This window comes from Vulpes lagopus, chromosome 19 (genome assembly GCF_018345385.1).
Source record: "Vulpes lagopus strain Blue_001 chromosome 19, ASM1834538v1, whole genome shotgun sequence".
Taxonomy (NCBI): domain Eukaryota; kingdom Metazoa; phylum Chordata; class Mammalia; order Carnivora; family Canidae; genus Vulpes; species Vulpes lagopus.
The window spans coordinates 49117245-49139713 of record NC_054842.1 but is presented as its reverse complement, the minus strand read 5'-3'; the positions used below and the strand labels follow the sequence as shown (position 1 = coordinate 49139713).

General features: G+C 49.0%; 1 protein-coding gene across 1 annotated transcript in view; it reads right to left on the bottom strand.

Annotated features, from left to right (window-relative positions):
• Positions 1–4686: 4686 nt before the first annotated feature.
• The window catches only part of ARHGEF26 (Rho guanine nucleotide exchange factor 26), a 113285-nt gene continuing 95502 nt past the window's right edge, over positions 4687–22469 (bottom strand). Inside the window, exons 12-15 of the mRNA XM_041734309.1 lie at positions 14834–15043; positions 8324–8391; positions 7036–7140; positions 4687–6585 (exon numbers count right to left, since the gene is read on the bottom strand). Coding sequence (XP_041590243.1) covers positions 6443–6585; positions 7036–7140; positions 8324–8391; positions 14834–15043 — 526 coding nt within the window. The 3' untranslated portion in view covers positions 4687–6442. The remainder of the gene's footprint in view (positions 6586–7035; positions 7141–8323; positions 8392–14833; positions 15044–22469) is intronic.

Sequence of the window (22469 nt, the reverse complement as noted above, 5' to 3'; positions counted from 1 at the left end):
GAAACTTAAAAAAAAAAAAAATGGGGGGGGGGATTATTAGTTAATTGGTTCTATGTTCCCAAACCAGTATTTAACCTCCAGAAGAATGAGGAAAATGTTCCTGAAGAATTGTTTAAATTAGGAACTCCTGAGAGCGATTAAAGCAGTCCCTGTCACCCCCAGTTTCTTTCTTCTGTATAGCCGATCCGGACGGAAATCTTGATTGAAGGTGCTATTTGTGTTGTTTCTTTTGTTTACAAAATAGTGTATTACTGAGTGGAGAATTTATTCCCAGTCTAAGAACTATTTGTTATTTAGTAGTAGTTATTTTAAGACGTTAAAAAGAAAAATATATTTGCCTCATTTTCTTTGTGATAGCTAGAACAATTCTTAAACCCTGAAGCAGAAACTTAGAGGGGGGAAAAGCAGAAACCACCAAGTAGTCTTTCAAAAATGTCTTTGCAAAGTGAGTACATATAATGCCTCCTAATTCATTAACTTGGGCAAAGCTCCCGATACATTATACCTATTACGACAAGTAATTTTCTGTTCTCTGACTGCAGTTTTAAAACAGAGTCTATCCTAAAAGGTAGAAAGTATTGAGAAGCTTTAGAGGGAATTTATTTTACCCCCTCACCAAAGTAAATCGTACATTTCCTTCCACTCTTTTAGCTGAGTTTGTGTATATTTATTTTTAAGTAATTGTGATCATGTAATTGTTTTTAAATGACATTTTTATTCTGATTTTAAAATAACCCCCTTATTGTAGAATACTTGGGAATTGAACAAAGCATGTTGCCACTGTTACATTTTGATGTATTTCCATGTTTTTTAAGCTTTAAGATATTATTTGATATATAATAAAATTTGCCAATTTAAATGTTTAATTCAGTGAATTTTTTCAATTGTATAAAGTCATGTAATTGCTACCATCACAGTCTTGATCTAGAACATTCCTATCACCTAAGTTTCCCTTGTTCCCTTTTGCAGCCAATCCCTTGCTTCTACATCTACCTATTGGCAACCATCGATCTGCTTCTGTCACTAGTTTTGCCTTTTCTAGGATTTCCAATAAATGGAAAATCATACTTAGTCTCTGGTCTCCATTTCTTCTGGTTAACATGCTTCTGAGATACTCAACGTTGTTGCATGTATTGGTAGTTCCGCCTTTATCATTTGTGCTTATTCATTGAGTAACTGAGTAACTCATGGACCTTTGAGTTATTTTCAGGTTTTTGTTGTTTCAAATAAAGCTGCTATGAATATGTGTACGTGAGGCTTCGTACAGATACGTATGATTAAGACCATTGTAGCTTATGGTAAGTGTGTTTAACTTCATAAGAAGCTGCCAAACTGATTTCCAGAGTGGATTTTCTATTTTTACATTCCTATCGGCAGTATAGGAGGGGTCCTGAGTGTTTCAAATCCTCAGCAGTTTCTTTGTATTTTTAGTTGTTACTTAGTGGTGGTTAATGTTAGCCTTGAGTGGATGTGGGGTCATGGATCATTGTGGTCTTAATTTGTATTTATTCGTATAATGAATAGTCTGGGATACTGATCCGTAGTTTCCTTTTTGTGGGGTAACGGTCCCCTCCTAAAATGAGTTGGGCCGTATTCCTCTTCTAGTTTCTGGAGGAGGTTATACAGAATTGGTGTTAATTCCTTAAATGTTCGGAAGAATTCTCCCATGAAGCCATTTGCACCTGGAGGTTTCTTTTTCAGAAGTCTTTAGACAAAAAAAAAAAAAAAAAAGAAGTCTTTAGACAAATGCAATTTATTTAGTAGTTATAGGACTGTTTGGAGCTTTGATAGTTTGTGGTTTTCTGTGAATTTGCCCATTTTATCCAAGTTGAATTTAGGAGTCTCTAGGAGTGTAAATATCCCTTTATCCTTTTTAATGTCTAAGGAATCTGTAATGATAATCGCCTCTTTCATTCTTGGTTTTCCTTTTATTTTATGTTTATATTCCTTTTTTATATTTTATATTTATATTCCTTTTCTTTCATTCTTGGTTTTCCTTTTATTTTGCTGAAAGGTGTGACAGTTGTATTCATCTTTTCAAAGAACCCATTTTTTAATTGATTTGCTTTTTAAAGATCTTATTTTTTAAGTAATCTCCACACCCAGCATCGGCCTGGAACCCACAATGCCCACCGACTGAGCCAGCCAGGAGCCCCTAATTGAGTTGTTTTCTAATTGTTGAGAATTAAGAGTTCTTTGTGTATTTTGGATGCCAACCCTTCATCAGATATTTGTTTTGCGAGATTGCCTCCTGCTCTGTGGATTATCTTTCATTTTTCTGTCTTTCACAGAGCAGATATTTTTTTAGTTTAATAAAAGTTCAATTTTTTTCTTCCATGTATCATGCTTTTGATGTCAAGAAAAGTCCTTGCCAAGCGTAAGTTCACCTAGATTTTCTGTGTTACCTTCTAATAGTTTTATAGTTTTGTATTTTACATTTAGGTCTATGTTTCCAAGTAAGTGGTTATTTTTGTTTATTGATTTCTAACCCAAATGTAGCCCCTAGAGCTCTGTAACTTCAGGCCTTTAAAATTTGTTCAAACTTTATGACCCAAGAAATGGTCAAATGTTTTTAATATGCTCTGTGTTCTTGAAAAGAATGTAAATGCTTAAAGTTGTTGTAGTGCCCTGTATCTATCTGCCTATTATTGTTCAGGTCTTGCCTACTGTTATTGATTTTTTTTTATCTACTTCTACGCTTTTATGTAGCAAACGAGTGTTAAAGTGTCTTATGATTTGGGATTTACTTCCTGTATTTCTCCCAAATTTTGTTTTATGTATATTGAGACCATATTATTAGGAGGAAGTACATGGGATTGTTATCTCTTCCTGGTTAAATAAACCTTCCAGCATTATCTAGGCTCTCTCTAGCTCCTCGTAGTGAATATTGTGATGTTCCGCCCAGATTCTCCCTCGACTGACTACAAGTGCAGTCACAGGACAGCCTTCACGGGACAAGCCCTCCGCTGGGGAGAGCCACTTGCCCCAAGGCCACTTTCCCTCCCTGGGGACAGCCTGCTTCCTGTGACCGGTCAGAACAGGTTACAAAGGTCCCCTTGCCAATGCTCCCTCCCTCTGCTCTCTGCCGACTCCACCTGCATCTTTGCGTGCTCTGTATCTCTGCTCTCCACGCTTCCTTGTGTGCTTTCCTCTGGCCTCTCCCCCACTTCAGCAACGTCCTGTAACCTCCACTGTCAGGGAGTTTTATCTGTTGCTTCTTACAGTTGTTAGCACTGTGTTGCCTTATAAAGTTTGGCTTTAGCTCTATAAAAAATGGCAATTATAATGGTTCAGTGTATCAAATGATTTCAATATCTAGAGTCCCTGAAGTGTCCCATTTTTTTCCTCTATCACTGATGCGGGATGTTTGCCAATTTGCTGAACCTTTTGAGAATTTGTTTTTGGAAACAACAGAACTAAGATAAATGCCAGTTTCCTCCAGAGTGAGGTTTTTGTCGGGTCCTTGGAGTGTGCTGGAAGCCCAAAGGGAAAAGCTGGAGGTCCCCCCCAAGGTCATGTCCTCCAAAAGAAGCCCTTTGGGGGGGATTCAGTCCACCAGGGTGGTTACCGCAGCACTAATAAACGCTGTCCTGCGTTATGTCGCACTCCAGGCCCCAAGTAGCTCTGCCGCTGCTGCTTTACCTAAAGGCCCAGGAAAACGTGGTGGCCAAGAGGGGAATGTATCTTGCTAGTTCCAGAGAAGGTGCACCCATATTTTTCCCTCTTCCATCACTAACTTGAGTAGAAATCCAACAGGGCTTTGATTGGCGTTTCCTACCACATGCAGGATGTTAGTAAATACGAGATACAGGGAAACTGAGCATCTAGCATTTAAAGTTTACAGCAGTTTTGAGGGCAGAATTAATTATAAGATGATCCCCAATATCACACTCCCTGCCCCCCATGTTAAACCTGTGATCCTGTCCTGCTCCTGCTGCATGGTCTAATTAAGGTCACACATCAGTTGGTTTTGAGTTAATCCTAAGGGTAACCATCCTATAGGCCCAATGTAATTCTACGATTTCTTTAAAAGCAGTTTTCTCCAGCTGGTAGCGGAAGATGGAGTCAGATTCCAAGTGTGAGAGAGACTCGACATGCCACCGGTGCCTGGAAGATGAAGGACCCCGTGGCAAGGAGTAAGCACAGGTTCAAACCGGCATGAGCAGGAAAGACCAGCGCTGGCTGAGCAAGCAGCCGGCGGACGCTCTGGTGTGGCCTCTGGGACGGCCTCTAAGCCGAGAAGCTGCAAGCCGTGCCGGCCTTCCCACTGCGGGTGGAACTGAGGGACCGGAAGCGGGTGTTGGTCTGGAAGCCTTTACGTTTGGGGTGATCTGTTGTGCGCAGAAAACCCAACCCCTTCCACCAAGACTCACAAGGTGATGAAAACTTCACAAAGGTTCGGACAGTGGGTAGACAAAGTGAGTCCGATCTAGCAGCTCGGGAACCACGAACTCTAAGGTAACTCACTCCGTCAGCGCAGTTTGGTGGAAACTGGAAGAAACATCGGGGCTCAGCCCTTAAAAATGCTGCAGCCTTCAGGGCAGCTGATGCCAACAGGGACGCCACAAGGAAAGGCCAGTGCCCTTTAACGCTAGCTGTAGGTCCCTCCTGAGTGGATCTCCAGCAAATTACGTATTTAAATGAACATATGCTTGAGTGAATTAAATCACACAGATACACAAGAACAATTATATACAAAATCTTTATAAATTCACTTATTTCACCAAAAGTATACAAGCAGTATCAATTCGTTGGGACAAAAAGGAGTACTTCTGTTCTCCGCAGGCCACGGAATGAAGTCCTTGGACAGCTCCAAGCAGCTCCCCGTCCGTAGGAACTGAACTAGGTTTGAAAACCGCTTGTCCGAGAAAGGACAACTGAGGGTGGGAAGGAGACCTGAATGTGTTAACCCCGCCGTGTGACCCCACTGCCCGAGAACCGTACGGGCCTGCTGTCTCCATAAGGCTGTGATTTGTAAAATGCCCACGTTTCCGAGACCGTTTAACATCTCTACTTATAAATTAATTCACAGGATTCATATCATTGCTTTTTAGCTTCAAATGGATATTAGCCAAAAATAACACAAAACCATCCCTTTGCAAGCAACTCCTTTACTCCTTCCTAAATGCAAACGTCACGAGATCAGATTACAACGTCCTAACCTCTAAGAGGCCTGTGACCTGAGACAGTTGACCCACACCTCGTTCTACCAACCTGCAGACCTCTCCTACCGCGTCCACCGCTATCACTTCGCTGCCGGGCCCGGATCTCAAGGAACTCGGGGCCTAGCTTGTCTTTTACACCCGGAAATGTGTACATTAGTGAAGGAGAGTGATCCGGGGACGAGAGGCCCCGGGTGCGCCACACGGCTCACTGCTGAGAGGGCAGGTCACGGGGTGTGAGCCCAGCACACTTCCTAGCAGCCACGCGGGGCTTTACTTCGCTCGCCTCATCCACGATCTGGGTACCTGGCTGGCAGGCGGCAGGTGTGACGGGCCACACACAGATCTGAGTCCTTGAATAACGTGCCCTTCGCCAGGTTTTCTCCCTTTGTAGAAGAACACGGAGAATCGTCTCTCCTTGCCCCAGTGGAGCAGATGAAGTTCTGTGGACACCCACAGCTAAGGTCCTCCAAATCCTGCCAGCAAGACCTTTAGTGCACATCAAGTGGGCTCCCCTAAAGGCCAGTTAGGTACCACGCTGGCATCTGGAGACCTCGGGGAGCCCTACTTTGACCTTGAGATTGGGTTTTAGCCAACTTCCTGTTGAGGAACAGGAGTAGGAACAGCCAAAAATCTTTAATAAAGAGATGGTGAAAGACGGAAAAAGCAGCCTCACGTCAGTTTACCAGCTCATTCGGGACGATCTAAAAAAAGTAGGGCCCTCTCCTGTAGGCAGGATTTTTCTCACTTCTGTGAACCATTGAAATTCTATCTTATTTGAGTAGCTTGGGTTTTATTAGAGACCAATATCGGGTGAGATGGATTTAAAACGAAAATCTCTATGGCAAGCATCTCGCCTACGAAGGAGGGAAGAGGCGGCAAAAATTCAAGTGTCCGTTTCCCTGCCCTGGGAAGGGTCTAGAACAACGCAGCAGCTCCCCTCGGAGCCCTGCCTTGCGAGATCCTCCGCATCGGAATCTGAGCCCAGAAGAGGCGACACGGGTATTTACAAAACCGGGCGTTCCCCCCAAACCGAACCTCCTGCTCATCCTGGGAGAACCCTACAAAGGAGCCCTTAAAGGGGCGCAGTGGCGGTCTCGGCCACGCGGGGAACGCGCCAACCAGGGTCCGGCACCTCGCACCCTTGCTGAGTACCCGGCCGCCCACGGTGAGCCCGGCAGCAGCTGAGCCCCCACCCCCGGCCCCCATGCAGCCCGCGAGCCCCGTGTGGAAGCGATCGGCCGTGCACGCAGGCGGCGGCCGAGGAAGGCGGCGTTGGCCTACACGTTGGTCTCCAGCCCCAGCAGGCGCCCCATCCTCTCCACGTTCTTGTCGATGGTCGCCTGGCAGGTAATCTCCTTGGCGCACTCCATGGGGAACCAGCCCCTCTCCCCGTCCCGCAGCCGTTCGCCTTCGTACCAGCCTGCAGACGAGAGCAGGGGCCTCCTGAGGCAGCCGGGGATGGCCCTGGGCCCGGGACTGCAGGGCCGCCCCCTACCCGCCCCCGAGGAGAGGGCGACGGGGGAAGGGCCTCAAGACAGAATGAGCGACACCCCGAGGTGGGACGCCATCGGGGGCGGCTGGCGAGCCCGTGAGTGGGGCAGGGCCGGGGAGGGGGTGCTGGGCACAGGGCCTGCAGGAAGGGACTGTTTATTCCCCCTAAGGGAGGAGGGAAGAGCCTCTGGAGAGGAGCACGGAGTCACCGAGGGACGGGGAAGGGGGACTCTTCCAGTCGCTTTTGAACCACGTGCCCCGTGACTGCTTCATGTTCCAGAACATTCCAAGCAGCCGTGCCGCCAAGGGGAAGCCGGCGCCCAGGAGGCAGCCCCGGGGAGGCGGGCGACGCACGCCTGTGCCAAGCTGGGCCACTCACCGTCGCCGACCCGCTGGTAGATGAGAACCACGTCGGCCACCTGCAGGGACAGCTCGTCGGGCTGCTTGGCAGTGAACGACCGAACGACTTCCACCTGGGTCAGCGCTGCGACGGGGAAGGCGACACGCTGAGCGCGGCGGGGACAGCCGTGCACCTCAAGGCCCAGGCAGGAACACTGCCTCACACCCAGGAGCCCCAGGGGCCTTCCACGGTGCCCGAGTCCCCGCAGCCAGCAGCCCGACAAGGAGCCGCGGGCCCGGCCAGAGAGCACACAACAGCCGTTGTGCGTGGGGAAACCGAGGCCAGACACCAAGGTTGTGCCCCGGCCCGGCTGCAGGACACCTGTCCCCCGGCCGCCCGGACAGAGAGGCGCCGCTCTGCAGCTCCCCCAGAATGCTGAATCGGAACCCCAGGGACTCCGCACCGACGGCAGCTCTTAGTTTTTTAACATGAAACCTGCTTTGTGGGCGACGCTCAAACCGACCACGGTAGCTGCCGCTCTGAGCGCGAAGCTGTGACTTTGGGTGCTGCGGGATGAGCAGCGGCGCTGCCCCTGGTTCTCTCCATCTGACCTCCGGGGAGAAATATCCAGAGGCAGGAATCTCGGGGGGAAGCCGCTCATCCAGGCACGTGACCCCGCCCGACTGCAGCGGTTCCTACTCCCCAAGCAGAATGGATCCTCTTGGATATTCTTACTTGATGTAAATGATCCATGTCCTCAATGCTATCACTTCAATAAATAAGGCCACAAGGGATGGCAAATTAAAAAAAAAAAAATACATTTCCGCTTAGATTCAGAGCGTCTGAAGTGCGGCCCCTGCCCTCTCCCGACCGCTGAAAACCTAAGAGCTTCAGAGCGCAAGGAGGCCTTTCAATACAGGTCAACCTAATCCTGTATTTTCAATCACCCCGCACTTCCTATGCTGATGCACCTGCCTTTGGGGGTGATTAAATGGCCACGTTTATACAACAAAAGAGTGAACCTTGGATTTGGATTCAGATCCCCTGGCTTCCCAAGCAGGGAGCAGGGGTGGTGGCCGGTGACTATCAACCCAGCAGCCCTGGGACGCCTGGTGGCTCAGTGGTTGAGCGTCTGCCTTCGGCCCAGGGCGTGATCCTGGGGTCCCGGCATCGAGTCCCACGTCGGGGTCCCTGCATGGAGCCTGCTTCTCCCTCCGCCTGTGTCTCTGCCTCTCTCTGTGTGTCTCTCTCATGAATAAATAAAATCTTTAAAACTCCTAATAAGCCAGCGGCCAGCAGGGGGCACAGCTGCCCTCCAGGTACTCACAGGTTCGGTCCAGGGGCGGCTTCCCGCTGCTGCGTCCCAGGGCGGTGATCCAGCGGGCCCGCTCGCTCCTAAACAGAGGGGACATCCAGGTTCAGGGCCCTTGAACAAAGATGAGGGAACCGAGAGAGGGATTCCCGGCGGGTTAGGGGCTGGCCTTCAGGGTCGGGGAGGGCGCGGGGGCGAGGGGGCAGGTATCTTGTTTTAAAGAAGATAATCTGGGGCTTCTGGGCGGAACACCTGTCATCCCTGTTAGAAGATTCTGAATGAAGGTGGCTAATTACTGGTCAACTGGGATCTGTCCTGCGGCGGTTCAACGTTTAATAAGGAGCCGATCACACAACACCTCGTTGCATGAAGATACTCAGTGCACTTGATCCGATTTCACATTTCAAAAGAGTAAATTCCATTTTAAAAAATTCCGAGGCAGTCGGTCTGTCTGCATCCTCTCCCCACCCCCCCACCCCGCAAGCCACACCGTTTCGGACCCGACGAATCCAGACCTTAAGGTGCTTGAGCTCCCCTTGCAGCTAATACCGTCCAACCTGAGCCTTCCTGAAATAAGTTCTTTTAACTGTTTTTTTTTAGACCGTGTGCAAGTGCTCCAAACAATAAAGAGAGCCAAAAGTTGTTTTTTTTTTTTTTTCAAGGAATAACTGAGACTTTTTAAATAATAAGCTTTGCGATGATACGGAACAAGGTAGTCCTTTCACGAGAGGTCACGAGTCTCGCTTAAGCATCTCTCCAGGATACAGTCATCCTCGGTTTTTGATCTGGAAAGTCACGTAGCAGGATCGAGGCTGATACGGTGCTGGTGCTCCCGGCGCGCACCTGCCCTCGCGCCTCCTCCTCCTCCTCCAGGGGTCCCGCTCCTGGGGCGGAGGGACCCCGGACCTCGAGGAGCCCCGCTCAGGGGACCCTGGGCCTCAGGACCTCGAGGAGCCCCGCTCGGGGACCCCAGGACCTCAAGGAGCCCTGCTTGGGGACCCCAGGACCTTGGAAACCTGAAAAACCCTGAAAGTGGGTCAATCCCTGTTTCCTCGATGACCAAAGACCCGCTACTGTCGCCTGCCCGCCTGTCTTTCCGGGGTGGGTGCTGCGGCCCCCGGAGGACCCGAGCTCCCCGACGGGGCTCCTGGAAGCAGATTCCGGATGCTGCGAGGGGCACATGCTGCCACCGGTGAGACCTAGGTTTGCTCCAGGTGAATGAGCATCTCTCCTGTGCTCTTCTGGGCGGACACGGGTCTTGGGAGCGTGTCACACACGAGGACAGTGGACAGTGTCCCCCCATCCCACGTACTCCCCGTCGCCAGCGAGATCCCTAAGGGAGGCGCGGAGGCCAGGCCAGGCTCCCCCGACAAGGCCTTTGGTCAGGACGCGGGGGTCAGGCCCACAGCCCTTAGGCCACTAGGTCCTGCGGAGGGACACGTTCCGAGGAGGGTCCCTGGGGACGGGGTGAGGGGACCCTATCCTGCAGCTGCAATATGAAGGGCAAAGAACACGTGCGGCCCTCCCGGGGCCCGTCCCCGCGTCTCAGCACCGCGGCCGCTCAGGCCCAAACGCCACACAGATGCCACCGCAGACCCAGGCGGCCAGGGCGCCACCTGCCGCTGCCCTCGGGACCTCGTGCCCAGGCCCCCAGGTGCCCCAGGAGGGCCCAGGTGGGGAGGGCGGCGGCGCCCTGGACGCACGTCCTGTGGCCGGAGGACCGCCACCCGAGCCACCGAGCCCCGACGCCGACGTGGCCAGGCCGGCGGAATCCAGAGGCAGCTGCGTGTCCAGCAGCGCAGAGGCCACGGCGGGGACACGGGCGGCGGCCAGGCGGGCTTCCGGGCGCGAGTGTGTAAGACTCACCTCCAAACCTACGTCCTGGGAACCTGCCACGCCAGGTGAGACGGACACAGCTGAGCGCACGGAGGAGTCCTCCCACCCTGCAAACGGACGGGGGGGGGGGGGGGGGGGGCAGGGGAGGCTCGGGGGAGCCTGCGGGGGGCACCAGGGCACAGCCCCGGTTGTGGGGTCGTGCCCTGGGTCGGCCCACGCTCACCCGGAGCCTCCCTCGGGTCTCCCTCTGCCCCCCCACTGCTTGCACACTCTCCCTCCCTCCCTCTCCCCCCCACTGCTTGCACACTCGCTCCCTCCCTCCCTCCCTCTCTCAAGTAAATCCATCTTAAAAAAAAAAAAAGATGCAGCAGCTTTGCAGAGGAGGGCTCGTCGGAACAGCAGCAGGTCTCGGGGCCGCGCAGACCCCACGGGTGCCCAGGGCTCCCCTAGAGACCTGCGTGCTTAGGGACAGCAGGGGGGGCTGGCTGGTCATGACTGGCCGCCACCAGGGGAGGCTAAGAGAGCTCAGGTGACAGGTTAGGGCCCCGCGGGAGGGGCTAGGGTGCGAGAGCCGCTGGGGAGGCCTGTCCCCCGGGGCTGCGGAGGGGCCCCTTGGCCTGCGGTGTCCGCCGCTCCCGCCGCAAGTCGCAGACCCAGGCACCCACCTGTCGGACACCCCCGGCGACCCTGACCCGGCCAAGTCACGGTCAAGCCCGGCCACTCAGGCCAGTGGGCCCGCACCGCCCACTCGGTACTTTGTTCCAAAAGTATCTCAAACAGCGGGACGCCCGAAATTCCCCGCCCTGTTGTGTCCACAGGCATCCCCCGCCCCCGCTTTTTTTAAAAATATTTTTTTATTTATTCATGAGAGAGGGAGGGACAGAGGCAGAGACACAGGCAGAGGGAGAAGCAGGCTCCATGCAGGGAGCCCGACGTGGGCCTCGATCCCGGGACCCCAGGATCACGCCCCGGGCTGAAGGCGGCGCCAAACCTGCTGAGCCCCCCCCCCACCCCGCCCCGGGGCTGCCCTTTGCTACATTCTCAGCTAATCGAAGCTACAATCAGTTCCACAATGTCACCGAAGCTACAATCAGTTCCACAATGTCACCGTCTTCCAAAGCGTGACCTGGCCTTGGGTCCAAGGGCCACACCCTTCCTACCGACAACAGTTTTCCCAAGAAGGTCAACAGTTACGTTTTTTTTTTTTCCTTTTTCCCTTTTTCCCAAGCGAAGAATAAGTAACCAAAGGACATACGTGACCAAAGTTCTGCAAGTATGACAAGGCCAGAATGGGGCGAAAACCCCGTTCTCCCAACCAGTTTGCTGACAGACCGTATGAACCACACACAGCGTAAAAGAGGGGACACTTAAAAACCATCCTCGCGGGATCCCTGGGTGGCGCAGCGGTTTGGCGCCTGCCTTTGGCCCGGGGCGCGATCCTGGAGACCCGGGATCGAATCCCACGTCGGGCTCACGGTGCATGGAGCCTGCTTCTCCCTCTGCCTATGTCTCTGCTTCTCTCTCTCTCACTGTGTGCCTATCATAAATAAATAAAATTAAAAAAAAAAAGATAAAAAAAAAAAAAAAACCATCCTCGCTACACGTTTTTGCAAAATCTGAGAAGCAAAGAGAATTAACAGTCCACACAGACCAAAACTCTGATCGCTCAGGACGAGGCGGGGCCAGGGCTGACCTGCACGTGTCCACACGCGACACGATCACGGGCCCTCTCAACAGCCGGGTGCTGCTTCGGAGACAGGTGCCTCTGGCCCTAGCAGCGCTGCCCTCCCAGGCCGTGTGCGCTCCCAAGGGCCCGGTTCTTCACTCTGCAGCTGAGTTGGAGTCGGCGGGGCGGGGGGGGGGGGGGGGGGGGGGGGGGGGGGGGGGGCTGCTCCACCCACGGAGACCTGCCCCGCGCCCCTTTCGCCCTCAATCAGAGAACCACGGATCCGAGAGAGCCCCACGGCCCCCCCCCACATGCGGGCGGCCCGACGCGATGTCCCGAGCACCTCGGTGACCGAGGCCGCCCACATCCTCTCCGTCCACGCCAGCGTCAGAAGGCAAGAGGGTGAACAGATGCTACGGCAGGTGCCCGGGAAGGAGCGAGCCGTGGTAGGCACGAAGGGCCCGGCGGGTCCCTTTACGGCCCACGCTCCTGGGGTAACGTCAGGAACGAGGTGGGGGTGACATCGGGTATGAGAGGGACAGGGGAGGCTCCGCTGATCCGGCAAGACCCGAACGGGGAGCAAACAACCCTCGATAAAGAGAAACGGAAAACGCAGAGCGAAGCCAGTAACGCGTCCACCGCGGCTGACTACGACCGGCCAGCCCAGCCCGCGTGTGCCGGAGATTTCTCTAGCAGGTCTGGACAAGCACAAACCTCCAAAGCTTTGAAGACGTTTTCATCCTTAAAGTCATATATGAAGGGGGTGCGGGGTCGGGGGAGCTGGGCGGCTCAGCCAGTTAAGCCTCCGACTCTTCATCTCAGCTTAGTTTTTTTTTTTTTTTTAAGAATTTATTTCTTTATTCATGAGAAACACAGAGAGAAGCAGAGACCCAGGCAGAGGGAGAAGCAGGCTCCCTGCGGGGAGCCCGACGTGGGACTCGATCCCGGGACCCCGGGGTCACGGCCTGAGCCCAAGGCAGACGCTCAACCACTGAGCCACCCAGGCATCCCTCCGCTTAGGTTTTGATCTCAAGTTTGTGAGTTCAAGCCCCACCGTGGACTCCAAGTCAGGCATGGAGCCTACTTAAATAAACAAAATAAAATAAAATAAAAAATATATTTTTTAAATTTAAAAAATAAAATAAAAAATAAATAAAATAAATAAAATCCAAATAAAATGTTTTTCAATTTAAAAAGTAAAAAATAAAATAAAATAAATTTAAAAATTTAAATAAAATAAAATATTTTTTAAATTTAAAAATAAAATAAAAATAAAAAAATAAAAATTTTAAATAAATAAAAATAAAATATTTTAAATTAAAAAATAAAATAGAAAATAAATAAAATAAAATAATTTAAATAAAATAAAAATAAAATATTTTTAAATTTAAAAAATAAAATAGAAAATAAATAAAATAAAATAATTTAAATAAAATAAAAATAAAATATTTTTTAAATTTAAATAAATAAAATAGACAATAAATAAAATAATTTAAATAAAATAAAAATAAAATATTTTTTAAATTTAAAAAATAAAATAAAAAATAAAATAAAATAAATAAAAAGATAAAGTAAAAAATCCTAGAAGATCCAAAGCTCAAACAGACGAAATTCTCTTTTTAAGAGAGGCTTCCCCCCAACAGAGGAAGGCCGGGTCTGTCTTCACTGGCCAAGGGATTTAATCACTTTCGGGGTTGAAGAAGGGCCGTCCCGAGCCCAGGTGCTGCACGAGGCTCCTGCTGTCCACCTGCACAGACCCGCAAGCACCCGCACCCACACCCGCCGGAGGAGCGCGCCTGGAACGCAGCGGGGCTCTAGCAATTCCATGGAAGCGCTCTGGGACCTCAGGAAAAGGTCTTTCTTTGTTTTATGAATAAACACAGAGGATGAAGCTCCTTTGCCCATTCCCTCTGCTAACTCTCAAGTTCATCTGGAATACTCCGTTTTGGCTATTTTCACATCCCAAGTAGATTTTACATCAACCTGTCCCTCTCGGTCTCCTTCAGCCTTTGAAGAGTCACGTCTAGCGCCAAAAGAGATGAAACGGCCCCTTTGAAACGATTTCGGTGGACGCTTTATAATTTCACTCTTTTTCGGTGTCTCTCTTTGAGGGAGGCTGTTAAAATACTCGCCGGAGCCAGAGATACCTTCGTGGCTCCACTTTGGCTAAGACTTTGCTACAGCCCCAGGGTTGTTACCCAGCAGCTGCTGACCCGCTCTGATTACACCCTGGCCGGCCCGAGTGGGAGGGATGTCAGGATCCCTGGGGACAACGAGCGGGGGACCCTCCTCTCCTCCTGCTCCACCAACGTAACACTTGCCTGTGAGGACTGTTTCCGGGGGAGGGTTCCAGTTTCTCAGCAAATACATAGGGCAACCGTTGCCTCCAAACGGGCCAAATCAAAGGAGTGGATATGAAGATGAAGCTGCCTTGCCCTTGTCCAGCGTGAGGCTGGACGGCACCCCCGCCCCCGGGGCCGCCACAGATGCACACCGCAGGCAAGCTTAGGCAGCCTCTGCAGCAACTCTGATGGGAAAGTGGATTCATTAAGGTCTCCCCAAACTGGGTGTCTCTTCTGATAGAAATCACTGGGCTCTTGGCTGTCTGGCTGACGGGAGGGGATTGCAAAACGGCCTCTTATCTAGGAAAACTCATGGTCTAGACTCAAACTACCAGGTGTCAACTACCCATGGCTCATGGGTCATGTCTTCACCGATGATTAAAATGAAGGGACGTTTAAAGCCCTAAATACAAAAGCACGCCACGTCAAGCACCACCATGCATCGGCCAGGACTCAAGAAGATGAAAGTAGTAACCTCCATCTCTCAAGACGCAGAGGGCATCGCAACGGAAAGATGAGCTTGCGGGGAAGCAACAGGTCCAGTGCTCGGCGCATAGTAGGTGCTCAGCACAACAGAGCCAGTGGCTCCCGTCGCTGTTTTCAGGGCGTCTCAGGCCAAGGGCAACAGGCAGGGAACAGTGAGAGCAGCTGCTCGGAAGCCCAGTCCCTGCACAGACTTACTGCGTCTCGGCCCCGAGCAGCATTTCCACCTTCTCACTCGCGTGGTTGCTGAGGACCGTGAGGGTGAAGAGGTGGCTAGCAGAGCTCTGTCGTGAATAGAGCATCGTAGAACTGTTCTTCCCTGGAGAAGAATTAAGCTCTTCACTGTCACAAGACTCCACCAGCAGCTGATCTCTTAAGGAATAATCGTTGACGTTGTAACTTTCTTCACTGCGGGGGGGAAAAGGGGAAAAGAACGTGTCAGCGACTCCGTGGATAAGAGGGTGACACTGTCTGTTTTCCAGTCACGTGCGACTTGCAGTGTGGGGAGAACGTGATGGGGAGGGAGGCGGGAAGGAAAGGAAGAGAAGGATTTATTTAAAAAACAAAAACAAAACAAAACAAAAAAACCCACACCAGGACCTGGAATCTGAATTCCGTACGCTGCTTATGAATCCACAGCCCCTTCCCAAAGGCAGCCTGGGAATTACTATTTCCCTGTCATTTGCTAAGTTAAAAGCAGTATTAAAAGGGAATCTGAACGCGTAGCTTCACCTTCCGTTATCCTGGGGCTGTGGTCACAAGTGAGGCCCACACGCAGGGTGGTGACGCTCGGACGGGCCCGCTGCCCCCGTGCTCCCGTGGCCCACGGAGCAGGGAGGGCGTCCCGGACCTGCCCACGCTCTGGGTACCAAGGGCTCACCCCCAGCCTTGTCCAAACCACTAGGCACAGGACGGAAGAAGAGCCCTAGGGGTCTGCGGAGACTCCTCCTCTCCCAACACACGCCGCCCCCCCCACCTGCTTCAGGGGCCAGCGGCACCCACCGACCTCGCCCTCCCTGCCTGCGCCCCAGAGCCCCAGTAGTCCTCATTCCCCCCGACTGGTTTCTGAACCCTTTCTACTGTGTCCTCCCAAAACGGATCCCTGTGGGGAATCCAGCAAAATCCTATAAATCCTCAGCCTTAGCCTTGAACCCGCCCCTTCACCTTCCTGCCTTAACAGAAACTTGGCTCTCGCTAGAAAACTTGGCCTCCCCTGGAGGCTCTCTGTGGGTTTGGGTCTCGTCGCTGCTGCTGGAAAAGGATCACTTCCTCCTCCCCAAAAGTCTTGAGCTTTGAAGCTCTGCTGTCCGGCTCTATCTCATAATCAAAGTTGGGGACAGACTCCTGGATGGGTTAGGAGTCGTCCGCCCTTATGAGTTAAGTCACTGGCTCACCGTCTCTCTCCACCTCTACTTTCTTGAATTCCCACGGAGGGGAGCCTCCCCTTACCCTGGCTTCTCATTTCCTTACTCCCCCCTTCCCAACCATCTGACCCTCTGCCCTCCCACCTGACCATCATCACACCTGAGACCTTGTCATTGCCATCGACCGCAACCTCTCTGCAATCCCAATGTCAAGCACAGCACCCTCTCCAACCATCTGTCTCTACAACTCGCCTCCTCTTCTTCTAATCCTCAACCCAACCAGTCTTTCGCTACAGACTCTACCACCTTCCCCCTGTTCTTAAACACTTACTTTGCGTCCTCTCCTTCATGCTTATTAGCTTACCCAGCTTGGATTTCTTGGTACGTAGTTAAAACCACTCCTTGCAATCACTCCTTGGCAAATCCCAACCCTGGTTAGATCGGGCCCTCCCTCTACTCTGCCTGCATCTGTCTCCTGCAGCTGAATATGGGAGACCTCAAGGAATAACTGTTGAATAAATGGATGATTATTCAATATATTCTAATATATTCTAAGAACAAAATTGACTATTTACCTTATTTAAGAATAAATGTAAATGTACAAACTCCGAGGAACTAAAAGAAAAGGAAACTCTTTGTGCCTAGTCAATTATACTAGGAATTTCAAGATAGGCTATTTTGCTCAAGATTTCTTAAATTTTGGGACACCTGGGTGGCTTAGTGGTTGAGCGTCTGCCTTGGGCTTAGGTCCTGATCCCAGGATCCAGGCTCGAGTCCCACATCAGGTTCCCTGCCTTTCTCTGTGTCTCTCATGAATGAATAAATAAAATCTTAAAAAAAAAAAAAAGATTTCTTAAAATTTCTTTCATTCAGTGGTATACATTTCCACCTGTCAACCACTTCCTTGTGACTCTCCTTAGACAACTTTATAAAATCTTTTCAAAATTTAATTTGATACCCCCCCCCCAAAAAAAACCAGCAAACACAGTTATGAACGATAAGCAAAATCCTGCCTTCTGATTGTCTCACTTGTTGCTAGGGTAATTCTCTGTATTAATTAAAAGTTCACATAACAAGATCATTTCCAAAGCTCTTCTGAGATTCCCTACAGAGCAACACAGCCAGGAGTTAGGATATATAAAAAATATATATATATATTTTATATATCCTATATAAAAATATAAATATATTTTTATAATATATATTTTATAATATATATAAAATATAAATATATATTTTATAATATAAATATATATATATATTTCTCACACCACAATATGGTTTATCAAAGTTCACATGGTTTCTATAAAAAGAAGAAAGCAGCATAATACATTTTACAAATAAATATATATATATATATATATATACACACACACACACACACAAATTTGAGAGTGAGAGACAGAGCATGAGCAGGGGGAGGGCCAGAGGTGGAATCTCAGGCTGACTCCCTGCTGAGCTCAGAGTCTGATGCGGGCTCAATCCCACAACCTGAGATCAAGACCAGAGCTGAAATCAAGAGTTTGATGTTTAACTAATTGAGCCACCCAGACAACTCCAGGTTCAATAAATAAATAAATAAATAAATAAATAAATAAATAAAATCTTGTTTACCAGAAACAAAGCAGTCAATTTTTGGCAGAGCAGGAAAAGTTTATAATATTATCTAGATCTCTTAAGCATGGATTTAACAGCACACGACTCAGGATAAAAACCAAACTGCCAAACACAAAAGCAAAAAAAAAAACACCCGAAAAACCAAAAAGCAAACCTCAACAACATCGAAACAAGAGAAAGAACAAGATGAACGAGGGCTTCTTTGTTATCATCCTCTTTCTCTACCTCCTAGTTACTTCTTCTGGTCCAACTCACAAAAGTTAAACAAGATGACCTGTTAGTCAAAAACACTCATTTCCGGTTAAAAATAGTTTTTTGTTTCCTCAGAGAAATCCAAGCATCCTAATGTTGTGAATAGGAGTATTCAGACAGTGCCCTAACCAATGACATTGCACAAATATTCTTAATATTTCCAAAAAAATAAAATAAAATAAAAAAATAAAAGGTAAAGGGCTGTATCTGCCATAAAGCCATCATTCGAGATGACTCGATTCCAAACCGTCATCAGCTTAAAGTGGTTCCATCTATTCGGTGGTCCCCAGTGGAGTTCAAGACCCAGAGGCCCCAGGAAAGCTACGTAAATGAGCATGAATAAACTAGTTCAGTCTTTCTTTTCCTCTTAATTTTCTGAGTTCCTCTTTTCCCCAGTGTTTGTATAGATACAAATAATACTCTGCGAGTGTGTTTCACTGATGCTCTGAATCTTTATCCTTTGGGAACAATGAAAGCCAGAAAAAGCAGAAAAATTAAGTGTTTTTTTTTTTTCTCATTGTTCTCTTAAGCAATGACAACCACAACAGCACTAAGAGCTGGGGTGACCGTGTGACCTCATTCATGCCTGTTGCCTGATGTCCAGTTGGGAAGACGAACTGTGGCCACTCTATTCATAGCTATGTGAGTTCACCTCGAGGTATCCGCTTCTACACACCTGCACATCCGTGTCACTGACTGTGCCCGAACAGGGAACTTGCCCCACTGTTTGCGCTCCTGAATCCAAAACAGGATGCAGGAAACATGGTTTGGTTTTGTTTTTAACAGATTCAATAGCCATCACCCAGTACCATTATTTCATTTAGACCTGTAAACGTCTTCATGACATAATCAATAATGTTTGCGACATCTTCACTACTCTTTCAACAAATTTATATTTTAAGAAAAAAAACCCCTGGTTTCATTTAACAGTAACGAAATAAATTGACTATTTATTCTCACCCTCTAATGTTCAAACCCAATGGAACGAAACTAAAAAGCAACTTCCTCTGGCTAGCACGTCTACACTCTCCCCGCCCCGACACACACTCCCACACTCACTCTCATAAAGGTTCAAAATAACTGGTATTTTCTCCTCTCTGAATCTGCTAAATACTGGAGGACGGGCAGCCCCGATGGCGCAGCGGTTTAGCGCGGCCTGCAGCCCAGGGCATGATCCTGGAGACCCGGATCGAGTCCCACGCTGGGCTCCTGCATGGAGCCTGCTTCTCCCTCTGCCTGTGTCTCTGCCTCTCTCTCTCTCTCTGTTTATCATAAATAAATAAATAAATAAATAAATAAATAAATAAATAAATAAATCTTTTAAAAAAAATACTGGAGGACATTCATTCCGCTGAATACTCGCTCATGCTACCACCAAAGGAGAGCTCTGCATCACACTATGTGCCTCAGCTGAAAGAAGGGGAGAGAACCCACAGCCAGACGCGGCTACTTGCACACTATTCCCTTCCTCGGCTTCCTTACCCGCGTCCAATAAGGATAACGCAGGCTAAGCCAGGCTTAGGGAAAGCCACCCCTTTCCTGAGGGAAGTTGATGCTAATCAGACTTCCCCATGTTTGTCTCTATCATTTAACAAACATATGGTTTACATAGTCTCTGAAACAATCTGGATCATGTAATTAGGAAGTTAAATTGCTCAGAAAAGGGCAAATGGAAAAACCACCTTTCCTTGCATGGGGACGTTTATATGTAGACTTCCTCTGATTGTCTTATACGTGCTCCAAGTTTGCCAGCTGCTCATCAAGGCTGTCTGCTTTGTGCAAGCAGCGGCTGCTATCAGGGGCGGCAATCAAATCTATAGAAGTTTGTTGCTCTGCGGTGTAAACAAGGACGGGTCTCCCTGTTGAACCCTACCCAGAGTCCCAGTAGCCTCTGCTGAGATTCCTTTCTCGCTTTCTTTTTCACCCAGATAGAGAACAGGATATGGTGGCAAACACATACCTCAGTCATTCCCCCAGGAAGGCCTTCCTTGGTTAAGCACTTCAGATAGTGTTCGGTCCTACTATCCGCGGCCTCACAGCGTGGCTTAAACATGACCTACCTTCCTGTGTGTAGTAGCTTTCTCAGAAACATTACTATGGATCACTTTTAACTTTCCGTCTCCTCGAACTTCTCTAAAGGTTGGGATTTTTCATAATGGGCCTATATTTATTACTTTGGAATCAGGACGGCATTTTCCAACTGCATCCAACGTGCACACGTTCTGAAAACACCGAAACCACACACAGACGCATGCACTGGTGAGTGCAGGATGACAGACACCCCTCTCGGTGCAGGAGTTACTCTGGGGAGAGGAGGAGGAAGATGGGATGGAGATACTGTAGATGCGTCTGCAGGATTACATCAGGCTTTTTTTGTTGAAGGAGGAATGATCTGAGAGTATTATTACGGCAAAAAAAAGTATCTTAAATCTGGGTGATAGGTATCTCAGTGTTTGATAATTTTCTGTATGTTTGAAATACTTTACAAGCCACGCTTATAAAGAAGAACTTAAAGAATAATAAGTGCATCACGTCTGTGGATGTGTGAGGGTCGAGCTGAAGTGACTACTGCACAATGGAATTTTTTTTGGCCCTACAAACAACTGATTATTTGCAGATGACATCATTGCCTGAAAAGCTCTTATGAAGTGAGAGTTAATTCAATAAAGTAGTTAAGAAAAAAAAAAGAACTTTCCTAGATATGAATGACACTCAGAAAGCGTAATCAGAGTAATCATCTTATTTATAATAGCCACAAAAGCCATAAAACATTTAGGATTAAACCTCACAGGCTGCTATAGAAAAACAGCCTCCAGATACGTGAGAAGAAGGCCTGAATGGATAGGGAAGTCTGATATTACAGAGGCATCAATTCTTCCTAAATTAAAATACAATTTTATCACAACCCAATGAAATACAAACAAGGTTTTTTGGGATGTTTTTGAAGAGGGGGACTAGTCCAGCTGATTCTCAGACATAGAAAAAATAAACGCGTAAGCACGGTCAGAAGGATCATAAAAAAGAATGAGAGTGGTCCAGCCTTAGGACATACTCAAACCATATTGTAAAACGACAGTGAGTCAAAGACCGAGCCTGGAGCCTCAGCTGACAGGTGGATTAGTGAAATGGAACAGTGGGCTCATGCACTGACCCAAACACGTTTGGGAATTTAGGAGATAGTAAAGGTCACACTGCAAATCTATGGGGCATTTTAACAGGTTAGTCAATAAATGATGTTGGAACATCTGAAGAAATGTGAAAAAGTTAAAAAAAAAAATGGACCCAATCTCATTCAGCAACAAGGATATTTCCTTAGACCCAAGCTCTGTGGACATTGAGTCATGAGGAAGAATGGGGACAGGACAGGTCTTTCTCCTGGGCCCAGACCATCAGGGCTTGCCTTGTCACTGGGCAGGGAGGTGCTTTTATTGGGGGGGGGGGGAGGTGCTTTTAAACATGCAAATACCTTCAGGAGAGTTCCTACCTTAACCCTTATTAGCAAACAGTTTTACTTCCAGTACCTGCTGAGGATGCCCAGTCCTGGGAAATAGGCTAGTTGGCCACGATGGAGCCAGACATGGGAAAGGAAAGATGGGGGGGGGGGAGGTTAGACTGTGAAGGCTGGGGGAAGGCCAGCTTTGCCACCACCTCACTGCACCTCAGGCCTAACTGTGAGTCCTCTCCCATTTGACCCTGGCCTTGTTCTGGAATTTTTTTTTTTTTTTTAAAGATTTTATTTATTATTTGAGAGAGAAAGAGAGAAAGAGGAGACAGGAGGAGTGACAGAGGCAGAGGGAGAAGCAGGCTCCCCAGTGAGCACATCCCCTGGGATGTGGGGGCTCCATCCCAGGACCCCAGGATCATGACCTGAGCTGACCGCAGACGCTCAACCGACTGGGCCACCAGGTGCCAAAACCTGACAGATGGAACCCCAACCAGCACCTCCAATCCTTCCTTTCATAAAAGAGCGACATTTAGAAGACGCTATCAAGAATCATCCGAAACAAAACAGGATTTTCTGCAAATGTCAAGACAGCGATGTGTATCTTTCTTACTAGCAGTAGCTCCCTTTCCAGAGACTTCGTTTAAAACGTGTGCACAGGTTCCCTGTTCTGAAAGCCATTTACTTGGCTGGTGCCAAGACAAAGGCTTCCCGAGCTGGCAGCTGCCTGCCTTTTCCGTTTCCTCAGACCCTGCCCCGGCATGCCGGTGGGATCGCTCCCCAAGGCCATCACGGCCCAGCACCCCACCGAACCCAATGACCCGGATCTCAGCACCATTCTCGGCATCTACAAAATCGGTTGAGCTCCCGTGGCACCCTGGAACTCTATCGTCCTCTGCTAATGACCCTGTGACGTCATTTCTCCGTCAACCTTCTTTCGGGTCATTCTCAGGATCCTCTCCTACCTCGCCCCTTGCTTTTCCCTCAGGGATTCATAATAGCTCTGCCATTCTGCTGGAGAGCTGACTCACACGACCTGATGCGATTTTATAAGATCAAAGGATCAAAGATCAATTACTTTCCTTCAAGACAGGTGATAAGACGTCTTCGGGTGCAGAGCTCAATTTGCTGCTCTTCCCTTTCTAAATCCCCATATTGG